Below are 17,843 nucleotides of genomic sequence, written 5' to 3' on the forward strand. Positions count from 1 at the left end.
ATTTAAAGGGAATTATTTATATGGGTGAAACTTTGCTTATTCCTTCACATTTTCTATTACAGTAAACCTACCATCTATTTGTATGTCAATAATAACTGATCTTAGAATGCCATTTCATAGCTTGAATTTTCAATTTTGCCTCAAGGTTTGTTTTAGCCAGGCTGGCAATTGGAGAAAGTCCTAAAACAGAAACATTGACACATGCTTATAAATTCAAATGTGGAACATTAAAATTCACATGGAAGTGGAAATGACATTCAGTGTCAGAAGTAACAAATTTGAAAGTCTTAAATAATTCCTATAGAGAATATAGGTTAGACATTTAATATAAGTGTGCTTTTTCCTAAAAACACCCCCAAAACCAAACTTTTTTTTTTTTTTTTTGCTTTTTCTTTAAGTCTTTTGTCTGTAAATATGAAAGAAGGCTACACCCCAACATAATTCTTCATTGCCATACTAAATGGTAAAATTGTCTTTCTAATTCACATTGCTGATGGCAGTCTTATTTGAAGTTCCTTTATTGAGTTTGTGGTTAAAGCAGTTTGGGATTTTTGTTGGTTGTAAACTTTTGGCATAATGTGAATACCAGTCCCTTTCAAAAACAGCCTTGAGTTGCTTAATGATGCTTGTGCTGTTCCCCGTGTCTGCTTGGTTGATAACAAGGCCAGCTCCAGCATTCTGCGTAAAAGCGTTTCCTACCCAATCAAAATTACCTGCAAGCAAAGGCAGGAATAAACAGTGAGTTTCTAACATTACAAAAAGATGCAAATAAAAAAACGATCTCCCTAAAGGCAATCCAGAATGAAACACTACCATTTTCCCCAGGGCAGAGATGGAAATAAGGTTTGGTTTTTTTTTCTTTTTCTTAATACCAGCAGGAAAAAAAAAAAAAAAAGCTCCAATACATACCATGTGTGGTGAAGATTGTTTCCAGAAATTTTCACAGCTCTAAGCCTTCAGAATTGAAAACGGGTTCTTCTATTTATTCAAAACTAATTTGCTCTTCCTTTTGGATCTATTACATTGTTACTCCATTTACTTTCTTCTCTGGCCTTTTCAGTACTAAGAATGATTTTTTTTTTTTTTTTTCCCTGTATAAACAACTCAGACTTCCAAACCAGCAGACTTTTTACAACTTACCTGTTGACAGATACTGTTTGAGGAAAGAGAAATAGATTTTACTGGTTGGTGCCAGTTATTACAATCTTTGTTGAAATCTAAGATAACAAATAAACACTTTGAATCCTGGGGATAGCAGGGCAAAAAGGATAACTGGACTAATGGAAAACAAGTAAATCAAGTGCTTTGCTTATTTTTTAAAATTTCACTAAAACTATAAGTATTTTAAATTATATGTTTAAAACACATGCAGTATTTTGGATAAACAAGGCTGTTAATTCAGCAGGAAATGTTAAGAATTCTAAAGTTGTCAAGGATGGTAAATTGAAACCTCATCACAAAGGACGATTTTTCCTATGCTTTCAAGTAAAAGATGTATCTGGTCCCTAACATGCATTTGTATTAATTTAACAGATCTTTGATAATTTCTTTCTTTTATTTATATATAGCTAAGGATGCAAGGACAACAGGAAAGAAAAAAGCCCGGCTTGGCTAAGAATTTAAGCCATGTAGATGAGTTCCAAGGGACTGAGATTTGATCCAGCTATGTGAAAGAATTTAAAATGGAGTGGAAAAATTATCAGGGAGAAGGGTGGGTAGGTGGGTATCATAAAACCTTGAGATTGGGAGATGAGGGAGGACTGAGCTGCAGTATTGGATGTAAAAAAAAAAAAAGATTTGGCTAGATTTGGGTGTTTTGAGCCCATCAGGGTGTGCCTTTCAGGGAAGATTTCAGTTGTATCTCTACACAACTTGGGATGTCCCAGTGTTGATGTGTGAGGGCTTTGCTTTTGGATTGCAGCCTTTGCCCTCCCTCACTGCCTCTGCTATCACGGGCGGTAAGCCCTTGGCAGTGTGTCAGTAAGATCCCTAAAGCATCAAGCTGCAGGACATCAGATGGCTTTTTAAAATGTCATGAGTTGCTTTTGAACTCAGTGGTGGTTTTCTGTTGGAATTCTGGAAACTTAGATCTTAAGATTTTAGCATATAGTGGTGTATATGGGGCAAGATGGAGGATTTAAGGTGTTGTCTAAGTGCTTCTTCTTCAACTTCTTCTTGGGTGAAAAAGGCCCGCATTGTGGACCTTGTGTGGTCAATTATAGGGTTAATAGTATAAATAATTTAGGTGTCATCTTGTTATTGGGTGATTAGTGCTTAAATAACCTTGGAAAGACTTAGAGGAATCCATTTTACCTCCATTTTCTAACTTGCTAGTTAGAGCCCACGACTCATGAGACTGTAACACAGATAAGAGTTAATAAACACTGAGTCTGAACACGAAACTGTGACTCCTGTGTATTAATCCCTGCTCTAACATGAAGAAAAGAAGATAAAAACATCACAGTTTTCTGATCCCGTAAACTTATGCACAACTCAGATTTTTCAAAAGGTAGTTTTCAGCCTGCATTCGGTGGGCTGGTAATGAATTTTTGTGATGTGCTACACAGAAATTTTACTTAAATACACCTTTAACCCAAAATACCAGTTAGATACATACCTAATGTTAGGAGAGTGCCTGAAATGTCATTATAGTAAATGGAGTAAGGCTTTGGATGATGAGTATGAACAGCATCTGCACAGTATTTGCCAGGATTTACCATAGTAATAACACGGGGAAAGGAGAACACCATCTTCATTGGATTGCAGAACGAGAGAGTATGCTAATAATTATACCTGCTTCATAAATTGTGTTATATTTGTGTTTTCAGTCTGTTTTAAGATATTGAAAGCAGAATGTTGGTCTTGAGAAACTGATTCAGAGGGGAAGAAAAGGTTTTAAAAGAGAAGAGTCTCAAAGTTCAGTCATCATCCAGGTTATCAAAGAAATTAACTATTACCTTCAGTTAAAGGTATCAGCTGTAGATTACTATCATCTACAAAAGGTTGTTATTTCAGGCTTTTGGATACAAACTAGAATTTCTTGAGACGTGGTTACTTACCAATGTAAGCAGCTCCATCAGTCACCATGTACTTGTTACGATTCAGTTTGGGAAGGGAAGTGTTCCTCTGTTCTTTAAGAAAGCAGGCACTCTCTTCCTCAAGGTCAAAGAATTTCTGCCATAAAATAGAAGGAAGCACAGGTTAATGAGAATTGCTCTATAAGAGACAGAAAAAATACAGTCTGTTCTGTAATCTTTACTGAAAATGAGTTGGTGCTACAGAACAGCTTGAGATTTTATTGCCAAGCATTATCTTTAATAAAATGCTGCATGCACATTGTATTTCTAATTAAATTCTCATAGTTTGTGATACTCCTGCCTCGGCATTCTGAACTATACCAAGTATATGGCTACTGCATGCTAAAAGCAATACAGTGCCAGGTAGCAAAAGCTGTAAAATGAAAAAAAAACACAAAAAACAAAAAACACGAAAACACCAAAACAAAACCCCCATCTTTCTGTTCTCCATGGAAGAGCCAGGAATTTTTCTTTAACTCATGTCCTCATTTTTCAAGGGACACAGGGGTTTGAAGTCGGCTTCAGGACGGGGATCAGCAGACACAGTAACAGCTGAATTAGCACCATTAGTACCTCTGCAATCGCACATTGCAGTTTCAAACAGGAAATTTACATTTCAGAAACTTAGAAGCTTCTCAGGATTAAACTTTGCATGAAGCAATCAAATTTTCCAGGCAACAAGAGGAAAAGGTTTTACCCTGGAGAGTGAAGTATGAGCAAGATTTATTTGTTTGTTTGTTTATATTTTTAGAGCTATATGCACTCCTTGTGTGATCAGTACCGGACAAAAATGAGCAAGAATACACCTGCACAACTCAAAAATAGATTCATGTGGAGGCTCAAGAATAACTTGGCTGTAGATAGATGTCTGTTCCCTGCCATTCCTTTGTGTTTTCCAGTTGTCTACAGACAATTTTGTTCTAGGCAATGACTTCTGTGGGTCCTTTCAAAGCACACACCGTTCTCTGTTCAGCCCTGCACCCAACAGAGCTGGCCCCTTTCTGCTGCTCCTTTGAGAGTTACACCAGGCATTTGTGCATTTACAGGGTCACGTACACAAAACTTAAGGAATACGGGAATTAAGGTCCCAAGAAGCACAATGGTGAGCTCTTCACCTTGAGTCTGCACTTTCTGATTCAAGCTTCAATTTCATGACCACATGTGCATAGGACAGAGCTCCCCGCTTCAGCAGCAGTTTGATACGCAGGTTACTCCTTGCCTTTTGGCTGTGTGCTTATGGCATTTAGTTAGTCCTCAAACAAAGCTTTCGAGGTGCAAGTTCTTCCAGTGATCATTTTCTTCAGAGCACTTGTATTGAGTTTGCATTCTCAAAACAGTTTCAGTTGAATCCAGTAATTAGTAATGCTTATGTGAATAGGACTCTGAGATGCTGAAAATGCCAGGTGTAACAGGGCTGCACTGCCCTGTTTCTAACTCTATACTTGCAGTTAGGCAATACCAGAACTAGCATTAGCCTGGTCAGAGACCAGGAGAAATCAGGAGGAGATTCCCATCTAACAGAGAAATTACATCTACATCTCCTTCTCCAGGATGACCTCTGGCAAACCAGTGTACCCTGCAGCTGCAGCCAGCCATTGGTATTCACTGGAAACTTTCAAGCCAAACTGGTCTTTCCACAGGGATAAGAAAAGGAGAAAAGGAGAAAAAAAGAAAGAAAGAAAGAAAGAAAAAAAAAGAAAAAAAAAGAAAGGAAAGCAATCAAGACAAGGCATAAAGGCATATCACAAGGATCAAAAACTAATGAAAAATAAGCAGTTCCTGAGTATGCTTTGTTGGATATACTATCCCCACGAGAATAGAACAACATAGGAGGACATGTGGTGCAGGTATGTGTGACATTTTGGTCAGAACCACATATTGCAGCAGTGTAGCAATTTTAATTGTAATTTTTACCATAATTTGTAACAGGTTTCTCTTAAAATTTCAGTGGTTTTGTATATAAACACACACAATACATTCCTGCAAGACAGTATTTTTTTGTGCTGAGATTAGTTTATGTTTTCTCATAGCCAAAGCAAAACCAAGATGGAAAAGGAGTGTTTCCAATAGTTCAAAAGGTAATTTAGTTTTTACCTTGTTGACCTATTCTTTCACCTCCATACACAGACATAGTTTTGTTTCACTTTGATCCTGGCTATAATAGATGTTTACAAAACAAATGCAGCTTTAAAAAGCAGTTGCTCATCTGACATGGTCTTTGAATTAAAAGACTATTGAGATGGAGCCTGTGGCACAGTTTTCAGCCAAAATCAAATTGACACCAGCAAACTCTGACCCTTGGGCTGTTACTCATACCAAGGTTTACTTAAGGCAGTGGCTCACCCAGACTGCGAAACATGATGCACAGCACACAGGAAATTGATTCAGTGGTTTCCCTTTACAACTCTCTACAGCTGATTTTTTTACTGGAAGTTGTTTCTGTATTTTCTAATTGCAGAGACTCTAGCTGGACTGTTTACCTAGAACAGATGTCTAGGAGAAATTTTTTTTTTTTCCTTTTATCATTTAGTTCTTGACACGATAAATTCTTTACAAAAGATTCTACCTGCTGTAAATAGATGGCAATGGATATAAGTATTAGGTCCCACTTGGAAAAAATATTGAATACTTAAAAAGAATTTTGATTATAAATATAGAACAAGCTAGAAGTTACTTAAAATTTAAATGGCTTAAACAGAGTCAACTATATATGGGGGGTTTTGACTTAAAACTACATTTTATGCTGCTTTTTTTTACAGAGGAAACTTACAACATACATTATAACAAAAAAACCCTATTTGTAGATATGCATAATACCACTTAGTGTGTGTATAAGAAAGAGTACTTCCATTTTAGAATTGTTGTCAATTTTTAAAAAGCCAGAAGGATTTATGGGATTATAAATTTAAGAAGTCAAAATAGTTCACGAGATTATTTAGAATTGTTACCTGAAAAAAAAAAAAAAAAAGAAATAAAACCAGAAAACCCCACAACCCACCCTCCAAGATCCAAGGTGGCTGATTTCCAGTGTCCCTCAATTTCATAAAAGTGAACTGTATCACACTGGAAGTAGCACCATACACCTCTAATTTGTTTGTATGGTATTTCTCACATTCCTGTACTGTATGTCTAATGTGGATCCAGAGTGGTGTTTTTGGTATTCATAATTTTGAGTTTGTAGTCTGAATTTAACATAAAATCTTCACTATTTTATCTTGTACTTTGCACTTGACTGAAGGAAAAGTAGATGCTTACACTGCTTAACAGTAAGGTTACATGAATGCCAACTAAATCACATTTTTGTGCTGTCAGATTTTCTCTTATCTCACAATACAAACACGACCAGTGGCTACAGTTCACTCTGTTGGCTTTGCTGTGAAAGACCACATGTGATGCTTTGCACGGGCTGTCCACCACACTGACTGCCTTTTGGCATCAATATATTTTTCTGTCTTAATTTCGAATTCTGTTACTACTAGGAGTAAATAATGTTCAATATTTTACATTTTCTGATATTTAATTAAATTTAAAGGCTTTGATAACAACTGGAAAAAAAATCTCAGTTGTTATGTTTTCTTGATTTCTTTTTTGGGGGGGTGGGGAATATTTTATATCTTAAAGCAATATGGATTATACTCACAACTTTCAAACTACAGCTTGGAACTTCAGTGCAAATAGCTTTCAGAGATGAAACAAAGTTAAAAGTAAGGGGATCTGTGTCTCTTGAGAAACTTATGAGAAGGCGTACTTTAATACTTCGTAAAACCAATGCTTCTCTGATCTTCCCATCTAAATACGGCCAGTACCTGTGGAGAAAGAAGACAATAATTGCGGAGAACTTTTAAAACTTAAAAAAAAAAAATAATTGGTCAGAGCCGCAGCCAGAGGGCGCTGCTGGCCAGCCCAGACACGGCCACGCAGGAATTTCCCCGGTCTCGCAGCTCAGGGAACTGCAACACCGGATTTCCCCGTGGCTGACATCCTTTGTTTGACCCCCGTGCTTGGGGGCTGGAATGCCTTCTGTAATCTCCTCCTTGGGAAACAGAGCCGCTGTGCAGGGTGCCCGCGTCCTTCAGGAGCAGCAAATGAGATGGGTCGCTTAAGGAGGATGCTATGTTGTTTTCCTGATGAGGGTTGCAGAAATTCCGCCAGGAATGGGATGGTGGCTTCCATGGTGCCATTCTGACAATTGACAGCTAGCGCTGTATTCCTGACATTTGGTGGGAGCAGGTTAGGGTAGGAAGAATTAAACAAAGAAAAATGCATGTTTTCTATATTCCAGCAGCATCAAAACATCTGGACTAACGAAATCTGAGCTCTGCCGTGCCATTATTTCTCTCTTAACACAAACACACACACACACACACACTCACACTCTCACACACTCTGTCATGCTGAATATCTGCATGATACTCATAATATGCCAGTAGCTGTGGTCTCAACAGTCAGTATAATAGTGTAAGAAATAGGATTCATATATAAGCAGACTATCACATTCCTGGGTCCCAGTCACGTGCAGATGGTCAGACTAGACAATTTCTGATCTCCTTCAACAGGCAGATCCAAAGCTTAGGACCCAGAACTGGAAATGTCCTCTTAGGTCCCAATTCTGCTCCCATTTAAGTCAATGGCAAGACTCTCACTGATTTCAATAAGAGCAGAATTGGGCCCCAAGAAATTGGTGCACAGTAGTGACTAATCTCCTGCGGGTTTATTTCCTCCAGCAGACCCTACTGGCCTTATGGTAGCCAGCTGGTCCTGGAGCTGGACACTCACCGTTTCGCGTTGGTGTCGATGACAATGGGCAGGTAGTCCATGACAGCGATGTACACAAACTGTTTGGCATCGTCAATAACACTGTAGATAGCTTCAATATCCAGGACTCTGTCCTTGGGGCAGAAGAGTTTAGGTGAGTTCTGTGAAAGGAAAAGTTCAAAATATGGCATTAAAAATAATTGATTTTTCTTTCCCCCTCAGTCTTTTTGAGACGATAAGTAGTATCCATTATTTTAGCAGAGATTATTAATACCTTCAGCTGCCCTGCTAGAATACTCCAAGCTACAAAGGTGAGCTACTTGCTTTCTTGGCCCTCAAAAGCCTCACAATTCATATGTAACTGTGGGTAAAATGCAGAGGACACAGACCGCAAAACATCCACTGTCATCAAAGAAGCTGTAATTGAAGTTACATTTCAGAGAATTTTGTTCCAAAGAGCCCCTGGACTGGCTTCTATTAGACGGAGTGTTCATATGTTCTTGTCTCATGAGCCTGATTCTTCACTTGTGAGCAGGAATTAAGTGTTTTATGTCAGTTGCAGGGAGATGCTGCAGTTTTGCAAGAAACTTATCTTTAAAACAAAGCTTCAGGTATAAATTACCCAGTACAGAGCTGGTAACTGGCAAGCCCAGATTGCAGCATTTCTGCCTTCTGTCTGGGACTGTCGAAGGCAAGGTGAAGCCAGTGGAAACTGCTCGTCTGTGGAGACAGGCACAGGACTTTCTCCTGCACAAGCAGGAAGAGAAAAGTGAACCCCCCTTTCAAGTTGCTTGCAGGCAAAAATTTCATTCCTGGGACAGAGGTTGTCAAAGGCACTCTAACTCAGCTGGAACAGGTGTTTTCCTGCCACTGTGTTACTTGCTGAGGTTGCAGCTGACATCCAGATGAGCATCTTTCCTTTAGAGATAGATCCCAGGGGTTTTATTAGTCTTCCTTAATTTCAGTACACTGCCGGTCACAGTGGTTTCTTATTACTGATGGGTGTTCTTAAGGATTTACTACAACTGAGTACAGAAAATACTAGAAAATTAACCATAGGAAGATTTCAAGACCAATATTCCAGATCCATCCCTGAACACTAAAAAACCAAAACCTCTTACACTTTATCAGCCAGTCTGGAAGACGAGCTTGTTGCTAAGCAACGCTAGGCCACGATTCCCAAGTATAACAAAAAAATTCAATGACTGTGTAATGCGCTTGTTTTATATAGCACACACATTGAAATATGTTTTCAAAAAATGAATTTCAACTCAAGAAAAAAGTGTAAAGAGATTTAAATTAAATATAATTTATTTCAATTATCTGAAACTTTTTGGAAGTTATTGCACCGAGACGTTATTCTTAACTTGTATCATTTTCTTGAACTTTCAAGTTACAGAGCAGCTGAAGAAAGAAATTCTCATGCACTTGTCTTTTTTGGATGCATTCAATATAAATATCAGAAAGTGAAAGACTTCTTGAAGATAATTAGAAGAAAAATCTCAATAAAAACTCTCACTTTTAGCAATGTGCTTTGGCATTCCACTTGTTACTCTGTGGCACAGCTGATCCCTGCTCCGCCGCCAGGGACTGGTTTGGGACTTGTCTCCATGTTGTGTAGCACTTGCTGTTCTGATCAAGTACCCACTTGTTCCTTCTCTTCACCTACCAGGAACAGGCCTTTATTCCCTGCCCCTGCTCGGGGGTGTGCTATCCCAAACCCACAGGGACGCAGCAGCCTGTCTCTGCCCCAGGCAGGACTGCCACGGCAGCAAGGGAACTGCCTGGCTCCTGGGAACCTCCTTCTGATCATTAGTTCAGGAACACACAGCAGCATTAACACTCAGTCCACCAAGTCAGCCCCAAGCAACTCCAGGACTGCACTTCAGAGGGTCATGCTGGCAAACACTGAGAATTTTCTAGTGGGTGAGAAATTTATTGAAGAGCCTGTTTTCAGGAAGGAAGAACCAGCCCAAGTGGCTGTGGGTACAAATTCAGGTAGCTCCTGGAGCTGGACTTCTGAGTACCACTGGGTCCTTTTGTTTTCTGAAGTGAAATACCAAGAGAAGAGGTTTCCTTGCCCACAGGAAAGGAAAAAAAAATCACACAGAGGAAGGGAACACTCAGCGCATTGAAAAAAAAAAGTAGAGTCTCTCTCCATCTGCCTTTGTCTAGAATCCCAGATTCCTTAAACTGGGCCTTAACCAGCTTTCCATTCTGTGTTCCCTTCCAGGATTGACTTTCAGGAGGATTTCTCCACTTCTTACAGATTTCTTAGAAATGGAGTAGGATTTCATTCCACAGTGCATTAGCAAACTGTCCAAAAGTCTGTCTCTCATTTAAGCTAGTCCCTAAGATTCTCCAGAATCAATGGAAGTGTCCATTTTTTCAAACCACTATTAATTCTGGCTGTATTAGGCACTTCCACATTTTCACTCCAAAATAGTTTTCTGTCTGTCCACTGATCGTAGGAGTATGAAAAGTCCTGGACAGCAGAACATCGCCTGGTGCCCAGCAGGTGAAGGGGAACTCTGCCCTGTATAACCACTCATCTGCACCATCTGATGCCAGTGGCTGTACAACTTAATAGCGGGTTACGTGTGTTGTGCTGTTCAGAGAGAACATAGCTATAAAGCAGTGGGAAGGTTGCCCTTGTTTTATAGAGAATGGAAAATTACTCTCAGCAACTTCACTTATATTCCTGATTTTGAAGGGGTGGTTTACACTCACGTAGTTTCCCCCAAAATGAATGACACCCCACATCTTCCATCACCTCTGTCTCACTGGGTACTTTTTTCCAGTTTTGCTACATCACTGATGAGATGGAGAACTCCATTTCCCACCATTACCATTAATACATGCACAGACATTGCTTCCATGGGGATCACTGCTTGAATTTTAGAAGTTTCAAAACGTCATTTAAAAATAAAGCTGAAGTAGATGATCTTGTACAGAAGTACAAATGCTTTGCCATAGGGTGAATCCTTATAAATTACATTGATAAAAATGCAAGCTCTTGATACCAAGCTTATTCTGTATAATTTTCTATGTCTGATTAATGGTTCATTTGCTCCCAAGTCATTCATGTTCTACCTATTAGTGTAAAAGAATTTAATTTGAAGGGTCTCTGTCTCATTTTCTGAACGTGAGTGGAAAAGTGTGGATCATTACAGAGAAAGGGAAATTGATTAATGCTCAAATGAAATCCTGCAGCATCTTTAGTCCTGGCAAACTGTATGTCATAGAAACCAGAATTAAAAAAAAAAAAAAAAAAAAAAGTGATTTTTCAGCTTTCCAGGGCTTCCAAAGATCTTGTGGGCGAAGTAAGTGTCTTGGTTTGGAAAGATGGGTGTCTGCCAGAGCTTCCCTTGGAATGAAGAACGTAAACCCCCTCCCTCCAAATTATTATAATTTTGCAATTAAGGGCTTTCAGGCAAAGATATGGGAATAGGAATAAAAGTTATTTACTAGGAATATTAAAAATACAGATGTAGCAGTACAAAAGAAAAACAAAGCAAGCAAACAAAAGAAAAAGCCTAGAAACACTGACAGAGTCTGAATACGACCTGACACCCTGTTGGGCAGGGTGCTCGAAGCAGTCCAGATAAGTCCTCCTGGAGGGACAGATGTGGTTCTGTTGGAGTAGAGATGGTCCTGTAGAAGGGTCCAGTGGTGGCAAGATGGGTCCAGTCTTCCTCCAGGAAATCCAGTGGAAAACAGGCTGCTTTGGCTTTCTGAATCTCAGCTTTTATCGAGGTAGGAATGCTTGGCTCCTCCCACTGGGTGAAGCATTTCACAATGGGATGATGTAATTTTATCAGGCACCTGGTGAGCCTTAATGGCCCATTAACAGCAGATATCCCCCTGGTGGGAGGATGGGTTGTGGAAGAGATAAAGAACGCTGCTCCACCTTGTTTTTACCAGCTGGCCCATTAACAGAAGGCACCTGCCCCTTCGCCCCCGCAGAGTTATGTGGAATGGGTTATACAAGAGATAAAGAAAAACACCTCCCCAGCCGGTTTCAACAGATGGCAAACTGAATACACATTTTTGGTTACGTATCGCAACCCAAGACAGTAAGTTTCTTCCCTTGCCTGTTCCACAGTCCCCCCGGCCCTGAACTCTGGAACTCATTTCAGAACTTACCGACACAAAAGCTTCTGATTTTGTCTCGTTCAGTTGCAGTGTCAGTTTATTTTGAGTATCATACACTCCATAGAGTCTCTTAGACCAACTCGGAGGTATTTTGTTCTTGTACCTTAATGAGCTATACAGGGCAAATATCCTTTGTAAATCCAGGACCAGGCAGCTACAGTTGTATACAATGACGCCAAGTTCCTTCATCTGTGAAATTAAAAGTTGGATCATTAGCGATATTTTCGCTGATGGATCTGTGCAAGTACGTAGCAAGAACACAAAAACCTCACCTTGGGTACCCCAGTGTTCTGGCTGTCAGTTTCTTCACATATTTAAAGGGAGATAATGATACTTTTCTGTCACAGAAAGTATTCTCTAACCAACAACATTCTCACATATAAATTATGAGGAAAAAATAGTCCAAGTAAATACAGACAGCAGAGTACAATTAAATTCTTTAGCCTTCAAAAGGCACATTCCCACTTCTCATTTAGGTAAAGGCATGTCTCCTGATAATCATAAATCTTGTTTTGGCAGAGATTTCATTAATTGTACACTCCTAGTACCTAAGTTGTTGACAGGATTTCATGCTGAATGCATTGTCTGGCTTTTGCAATAAAAGTGTAACCACATGCTCACTCTCTTCCCTTCCTTTGCTTTAGAGCAGCTCAAGAAAGGACTGGTATGGGCCTGGATGCTATTGACCTCTCATCACCTGTATTTAACAATGGTTCAGCCATCTTCTAAAACAAAGCAAGAAGAAAATCTGCATGTATCTGTTGGAAACCCATATGTAGGATAAATATTTAAAGGATCAATCCATGCTGGTTTTCCTCAGGCAGACTCTCTCAGTAGCATGCCTGTGAAGTCTGCCTGGCATGATGAAGAAAATAAGGGTAATATGAACTCTCCAGCATGCTTAGCCTTTCACTCCAAAATATTCCCACTGATGTTATTCCCTTAGATGAGATCTCCACAGCCACACGGACTAGTTTCTGGTAAAAGCATATCTTTCTGTAAAGCCCACGGGAACTCTGAACCCCGCACTGACGATATCTAAGAGCTTGTTCCTGTGCAATTCTCCCTGACTGCAGATGAGAACCACTCTGCAGGAGTGGGCAGAGGGAAAGCGAAGGATGGAATTGAACCTTGACTCTTCCTGTGGTGGGTGAGCAGAAATAACAAACCAATACTCCAGTGAGAAGGAAATTCAATGGGTGACACATTCTTCATGTCCCCGACCCGGAAATACCACATACCACCATAAGAGTACACAACACTGAGCTATCTCATTCCTAAATATTTGCCAAATAGTTGCAACCACAGGAATATGACCTAATATTATTACTATCTAAATCAGAATATTTCTGCAAGCTTCCTTAATCTGTTAGCCTACACAACCTGAAATTTGCAGAGAGATGGAAAAAACAGACAAACTGCACTGCAGCCTTTCATTTCTGGATAAACCAGTAAATTAATTTTGATGCTAAATATAAATACAACCAACATCCTATCTGAAGAATCTGTTTAGAAAAACATCTTTAATTTTTCCCCTGGGTGCTGGTATCTTTGAGGATGCTCCTGTATTAAGCTCTAGGCTGTCCCCGTAGTCTGGGCACTATTTGTCTCCAAATATTTTTAACTATACATTATCACTGTTTTCCCTGTGTGCTGCCAATACAGCTCTCTTAATTGCCAGGCATGCCATCGCAGAGGACTTGCTAATAGTACTCTGTTACATCTATCTGCATAATGTGGTTTAATCGGCTTTTCATGGCTGTTAGTTGATTCTGACATAATTATGTGGTTACAGTTTTCCTTTCATTTATCAGTCCCATTATAACTATTCCACTTTATCCCTTCTATTAAAAATAAAGATGAAAAGGTCCTCAGCGCACACCAGAAGCTGCCAGGATTGCATCTGCAGGAGCAACTCTCCTCTCAACAGGAGTGCCTGCAGCGTGTCCCTTCCCTGTGAATTAAGAGACTGCCCTTCTGCCTAAGTGGTTCCTCATGTAGCGATAGGGAGGAAGCCAGGGGCACTAATGGGTTTTGTTAAATGGCTCTTTTACAGATCACCACCTAGCTGGAGAGTCGAGCGAAGCATCAGGCAGGCCTTAGCGCCAGCCTCTCCCCAGGACGGGAGCACCCAGGGAAAGCACCCAGGGAACGCGGGGCGCTGCGGCTCACCCGGGGCTGGCTCCTGCGGGAGCCGCGCTGTGCCCGGCTCAGCTGCGGTCACTCCCGCAGGGAATAGGCTCCCACCACGGGCTGCAACGAAGCTACCCAGAGATGTGCTTACAGCGCAGTAATGAACGCTGCCTTGGCAAGGTGTTGCGTCTTGCAGTCGGCTTCTCAAAGCATCGATCAAAACTTTTCCTGCTTCTGAAGCTGTTGTAAGAGCTTTTACCCGTGGGGATTCCCTAATACACGATAGAGGCAGGGCTCCTTCTTTCTCTCGCTGGGAAAACACAGATATCCTCTGCTGCCTGTTTTCATTAAGCTTTTATCAACTAAAGTTCAGATTTGACTCAACCTGAACAGTAGATTCAAAGCCATAGGAAGAGGGCAGACAGCGACCCTGATGCTTGTTGCACAAACTGAATTTTCTTAAGAAACCAGTTTAGATGTCAGCCTGTCACTTTGTGACCCTCTCAGCTTAGGTGTGATACAGCCCCCTGAAATGCAAACAATACGTGTATGTAGTAAAACCCCACCTGCCTCCTTTCTTGTATAACAGCCCAAATAACTTTGGAGAAAAAAAAAGACCCTGTTTCAGAAGCACCTTCTACACTGAGCCTACTTTTACTCCCACACTCTGAGGTGAGGAGAAACTGCTTGTTTTCCTATTAATCATGAAGCCTATAATCCTGGAGGCATAGAGGGCAGCAAGGATGAGGTAGTGACAGATTTAGTATGAAGTGGTATGACATCTAGATAAGGGAAGAGGCTTTCTCTTCTGTTTGGGAGCTGCTGTCATTACAGTCTTCTTTTTTAGTAGTCTCAGAGAAGCAGAATAAAACATCTACATTGTAAGAATTAAATCTGAGTGTTGCTCTCTGGCTTGTGTCTTGGTTTGAATCTTAGCAACTTATGGGGGAAAAATTCTATAGGAAGAAAAAAAACAAAACAAAACCTAACCTAACCCCTACCAGCTTGTAATCATGGAAACCTTCAGCTAAGCATCATTTGAGGTATCTGTTAAGGTAAAAACCTTCAGGACAGGAGCTCTTAAGGCAAGGGAAGTATTTCTTCATCCTGTATTTTAAGAGCAATCAATACAGTAATGAAAATGTCACAGAAAAATTAAGTGAAGACCTCAAAAAATCAAAACCTTAATGAAACTAAGGAAGATAAATGTGAAATGAAAATATAAAGCCACAAATTTGATTACCTCAAAATGGAACAAAAGTTTTGGGGTGGTAAAGTTGTACAGTTGCTCATGAGTGACATTTCCAGGGCATGTGTCAGGAACTGGGGAAAGGAATGGTTATCTGCGCAGAGAATTTTGAGTCCCCTCCTAAACAGGTTTCTTCTCCTCTTTGTTAAGAACTACCACGCATGCTCTATTAAAAGAATGAAAAATACGGGAGCTGGTGTTCCTTCTTTTTCCCCATGCCATTTACATTTGTGTAGACCAACTGTTAAAGACTACCAAATTACTGTTTGACTTTCTTGCCAATAAGGGCTTTCTTAAAGCACCAGAAAAGTGAATAACCATACTTGGCTTAAGAAATGTAGTTTCCTCCCACTATAGAATGATATTCTAACTACAGAACTCAGTTAAGCTATGAAAAGAAATAAATATGGCCTAGATAGAAGAATAGTAATTTTTATGACAAGAGGAGGAATTCCTTGCTAAATTGGACAAAAAGCAGCACTTAACAAACAGGAATTTTTGCTTATTATTTTTTCATGTACATTCACAGGCATCCTATACAAAAAGAAGAAAAAAACATGGGAAAAGAACCAGAATAATCCAGGCTGTGGATGCAGAGCACTGTAAGATTTCTACACTGAGAAACAGCGTTAGCAGGACTTTCCAGGTACATTTGGGTCACAGGCCAGAGAGGGTGTACGATGTGTCCTTACCCTGCACTGTGCAGACGAGACAGCTCATTTTATATTTACCTTGAGCTACACTCTGAGAGACAACCCCGCTGTGTAGGCAAGGTACTACTTGACCTACATAAGAGTGACACAATCTGGTTCACAGCTTGCAATACCTGAGTTATGGCAAATGTAGCAGGAAGCTTTAGAAAACCCTTTGTGTAAAGAAAAAGTTTTTAGTAGTTGTTGACACCCGAACCTGATCCTGTAAATAACTGGCAGCTCTCCTCAGGCATGAACTGCCACTTGCCCAAAAGGTCTGTGCCACTGGCAGATGCCAGGAATCCATTGCCTGTGCTACAGAAACTCTGGATGAACTACAGGTAGCCGATTGCACCCAAAATTTACTAAAGTAGACTTCTGGTATACAGGCTAGTGTGTGCATCTGTCATTTGCCTGTGTTTGAAAATGTATTTATTTGTGCATTTGAAACTCTGATTTTTTTAATGATGAATTTTTAAATGAATGACTGAGCAAAGCCAAAACCACAACAGGGTAAACTAATGGAGTAACAAAAAGCACTCCATAGTTATAAATCAATTACTCAAGCCCAAGATTTCAATAACTTCTAAAAAAAATAATATACAATGTATTCATTATCAGCTTAAGGCAAATCACAGATATTTACAGTGGTACACTAATCTTTCCATTAAATATGCTCTAATTATCCAGTTACCCAGCACTCCAAACATACTTTCCTTTTCATTATCAGCCTTACCTGATCCCTGCTGCAGACCTCCCTTAGGTTTTCGTGTGGTATCCTTTAATATTGAGTGAAAACTTCCCAATCATACACAGCACAGCACTGCTGAGGGCTGCCTCTGTGCAGCTATTCTTTACCTCTCTTTACCAAAAGCTGCTGAGCAGATATGCCCATCCCATGCCAGGCACAGGTGACAGCCAAGGGGTGGCCTGTGGCAGCAGTGCAGGAGAAGGGAATTCTGATGGCAGTGACCATCAGCAGAGAGAGACAGTCAGAGATTTGAGAAAGGTGAAAGTGTTTTTTTGTGCAGAGTTGTTTGCTGTGGCTGTCGTAGCACAGTTTGCTGGAAGAGGCTGACAGCAGTAGCACTGATCACAAATGCACTCGGTGTAACGAGCCCCTTCAGCAGCCCTCGTTTTGATCTAAACCAAACGTGCAACCTGATGCTGAACAGGCTGAGAAGGCTCTAGCACTGCCTGGTCCCTCTCTCACAAAACCTCTGCAGGTATTACAGTCCTGCACAACAGCAAAAGGATTTGCCTCAGCTAACACTTCACTAGAAACTGCAACCTACCCTGACATTCCTGGGACAAAAATCCTCCTTCTGTGCTTGGCTAGTAATGCAGTACAGAGACTTCACACTTTGTTATGTTAAAATCAAAAGTAATTCAGTGAAATCCAAATCCAGAACAGTCCTGCTTCTGCTCCAAGTTCCACTTTTTCTTTTCCTGTTGCTAAGAAAATGGGAACTACATTGATATTGGGAAATATTAAACAGAAAACATTAATACAAATGGGAAAGCACTGTTTTCTCAGGAAGTTAATAAAACTCTGTCTAGCTTAAACTATTGCAAAGTGAAGAAATCTAAATTAACAGCATCTTTGGATGTCAGAAATCATCTAGGGCACAATAAATGTTCTTACTTGAACTCCCTGTTATTTTGACAACGACAAATTACTTTTGAATATTACTTACAGAATTCAAACAGATTAAATTTTGAGATTAACTGCTTCATTGTTTAATAGTGTAACCTTCCTGTTTTCTATAGACACTTTCATTG

The 17,843-nt window shown here is 40.1% G+C and overlaps 1 protein-coding gene across 10 annotated transcripts in view; it reads right to left on the minus strand.

Annotated features, from left to right (window-relative positions):
• Window positions 1-387: 387 nt before the first annotated feature.
• Window positions 388-17,843, minus strand: part of PLD5 (phospholipase D family member 5) — a 172,873-nt gene continuing 155,417 nt past the window's right edge. For all 10 annotated transcript variants that reach the window (XM_040059552.2, XM_040059553.2, XM_058419905.1 and 7 more), the window contains 5 exons: window positions 11,979-12,176; window positions 7,854-7,993; window positions 6,718-6,883; window positions 3,060-3,174; window positions 388-713 (listed from right to left, as the gene is read on the minus strand). In XM_040059552.2, the coding sequence (XP_039915486.1) occupies window positions 478-713; window positions 3,060-3,174; window positions 6,718-6,883; window positions 7,854-7,993; window positions 11,979-12,176 (855 nt within the window). In that variant the 3' untranslated portion in view covers window positions 388-477. The remainder of the gene's footprint in view (window positions 714-3,059; window positions 3,175-6,717; window positions 6,884-7,853; window positions 7,994-11,978; window positions 12,177-17,843) is intronic.

Source organism: Hirundo rustica, chromosome 3 (genome assembly GCF_015227805.2).
Source record: "Hirundo rustica isolate bHirRus1 chromosome 3, bHirRus1.pri.v3, whole genome shotgun sequence".
In the NCBI taxonomy this organism is placed as follows: domain Eukaryota; kingdom Metazoa; phylum Chordata; class Aves; order Passeriformes; family Hirundinidae; genus Hirundo; species Hirundo rustica.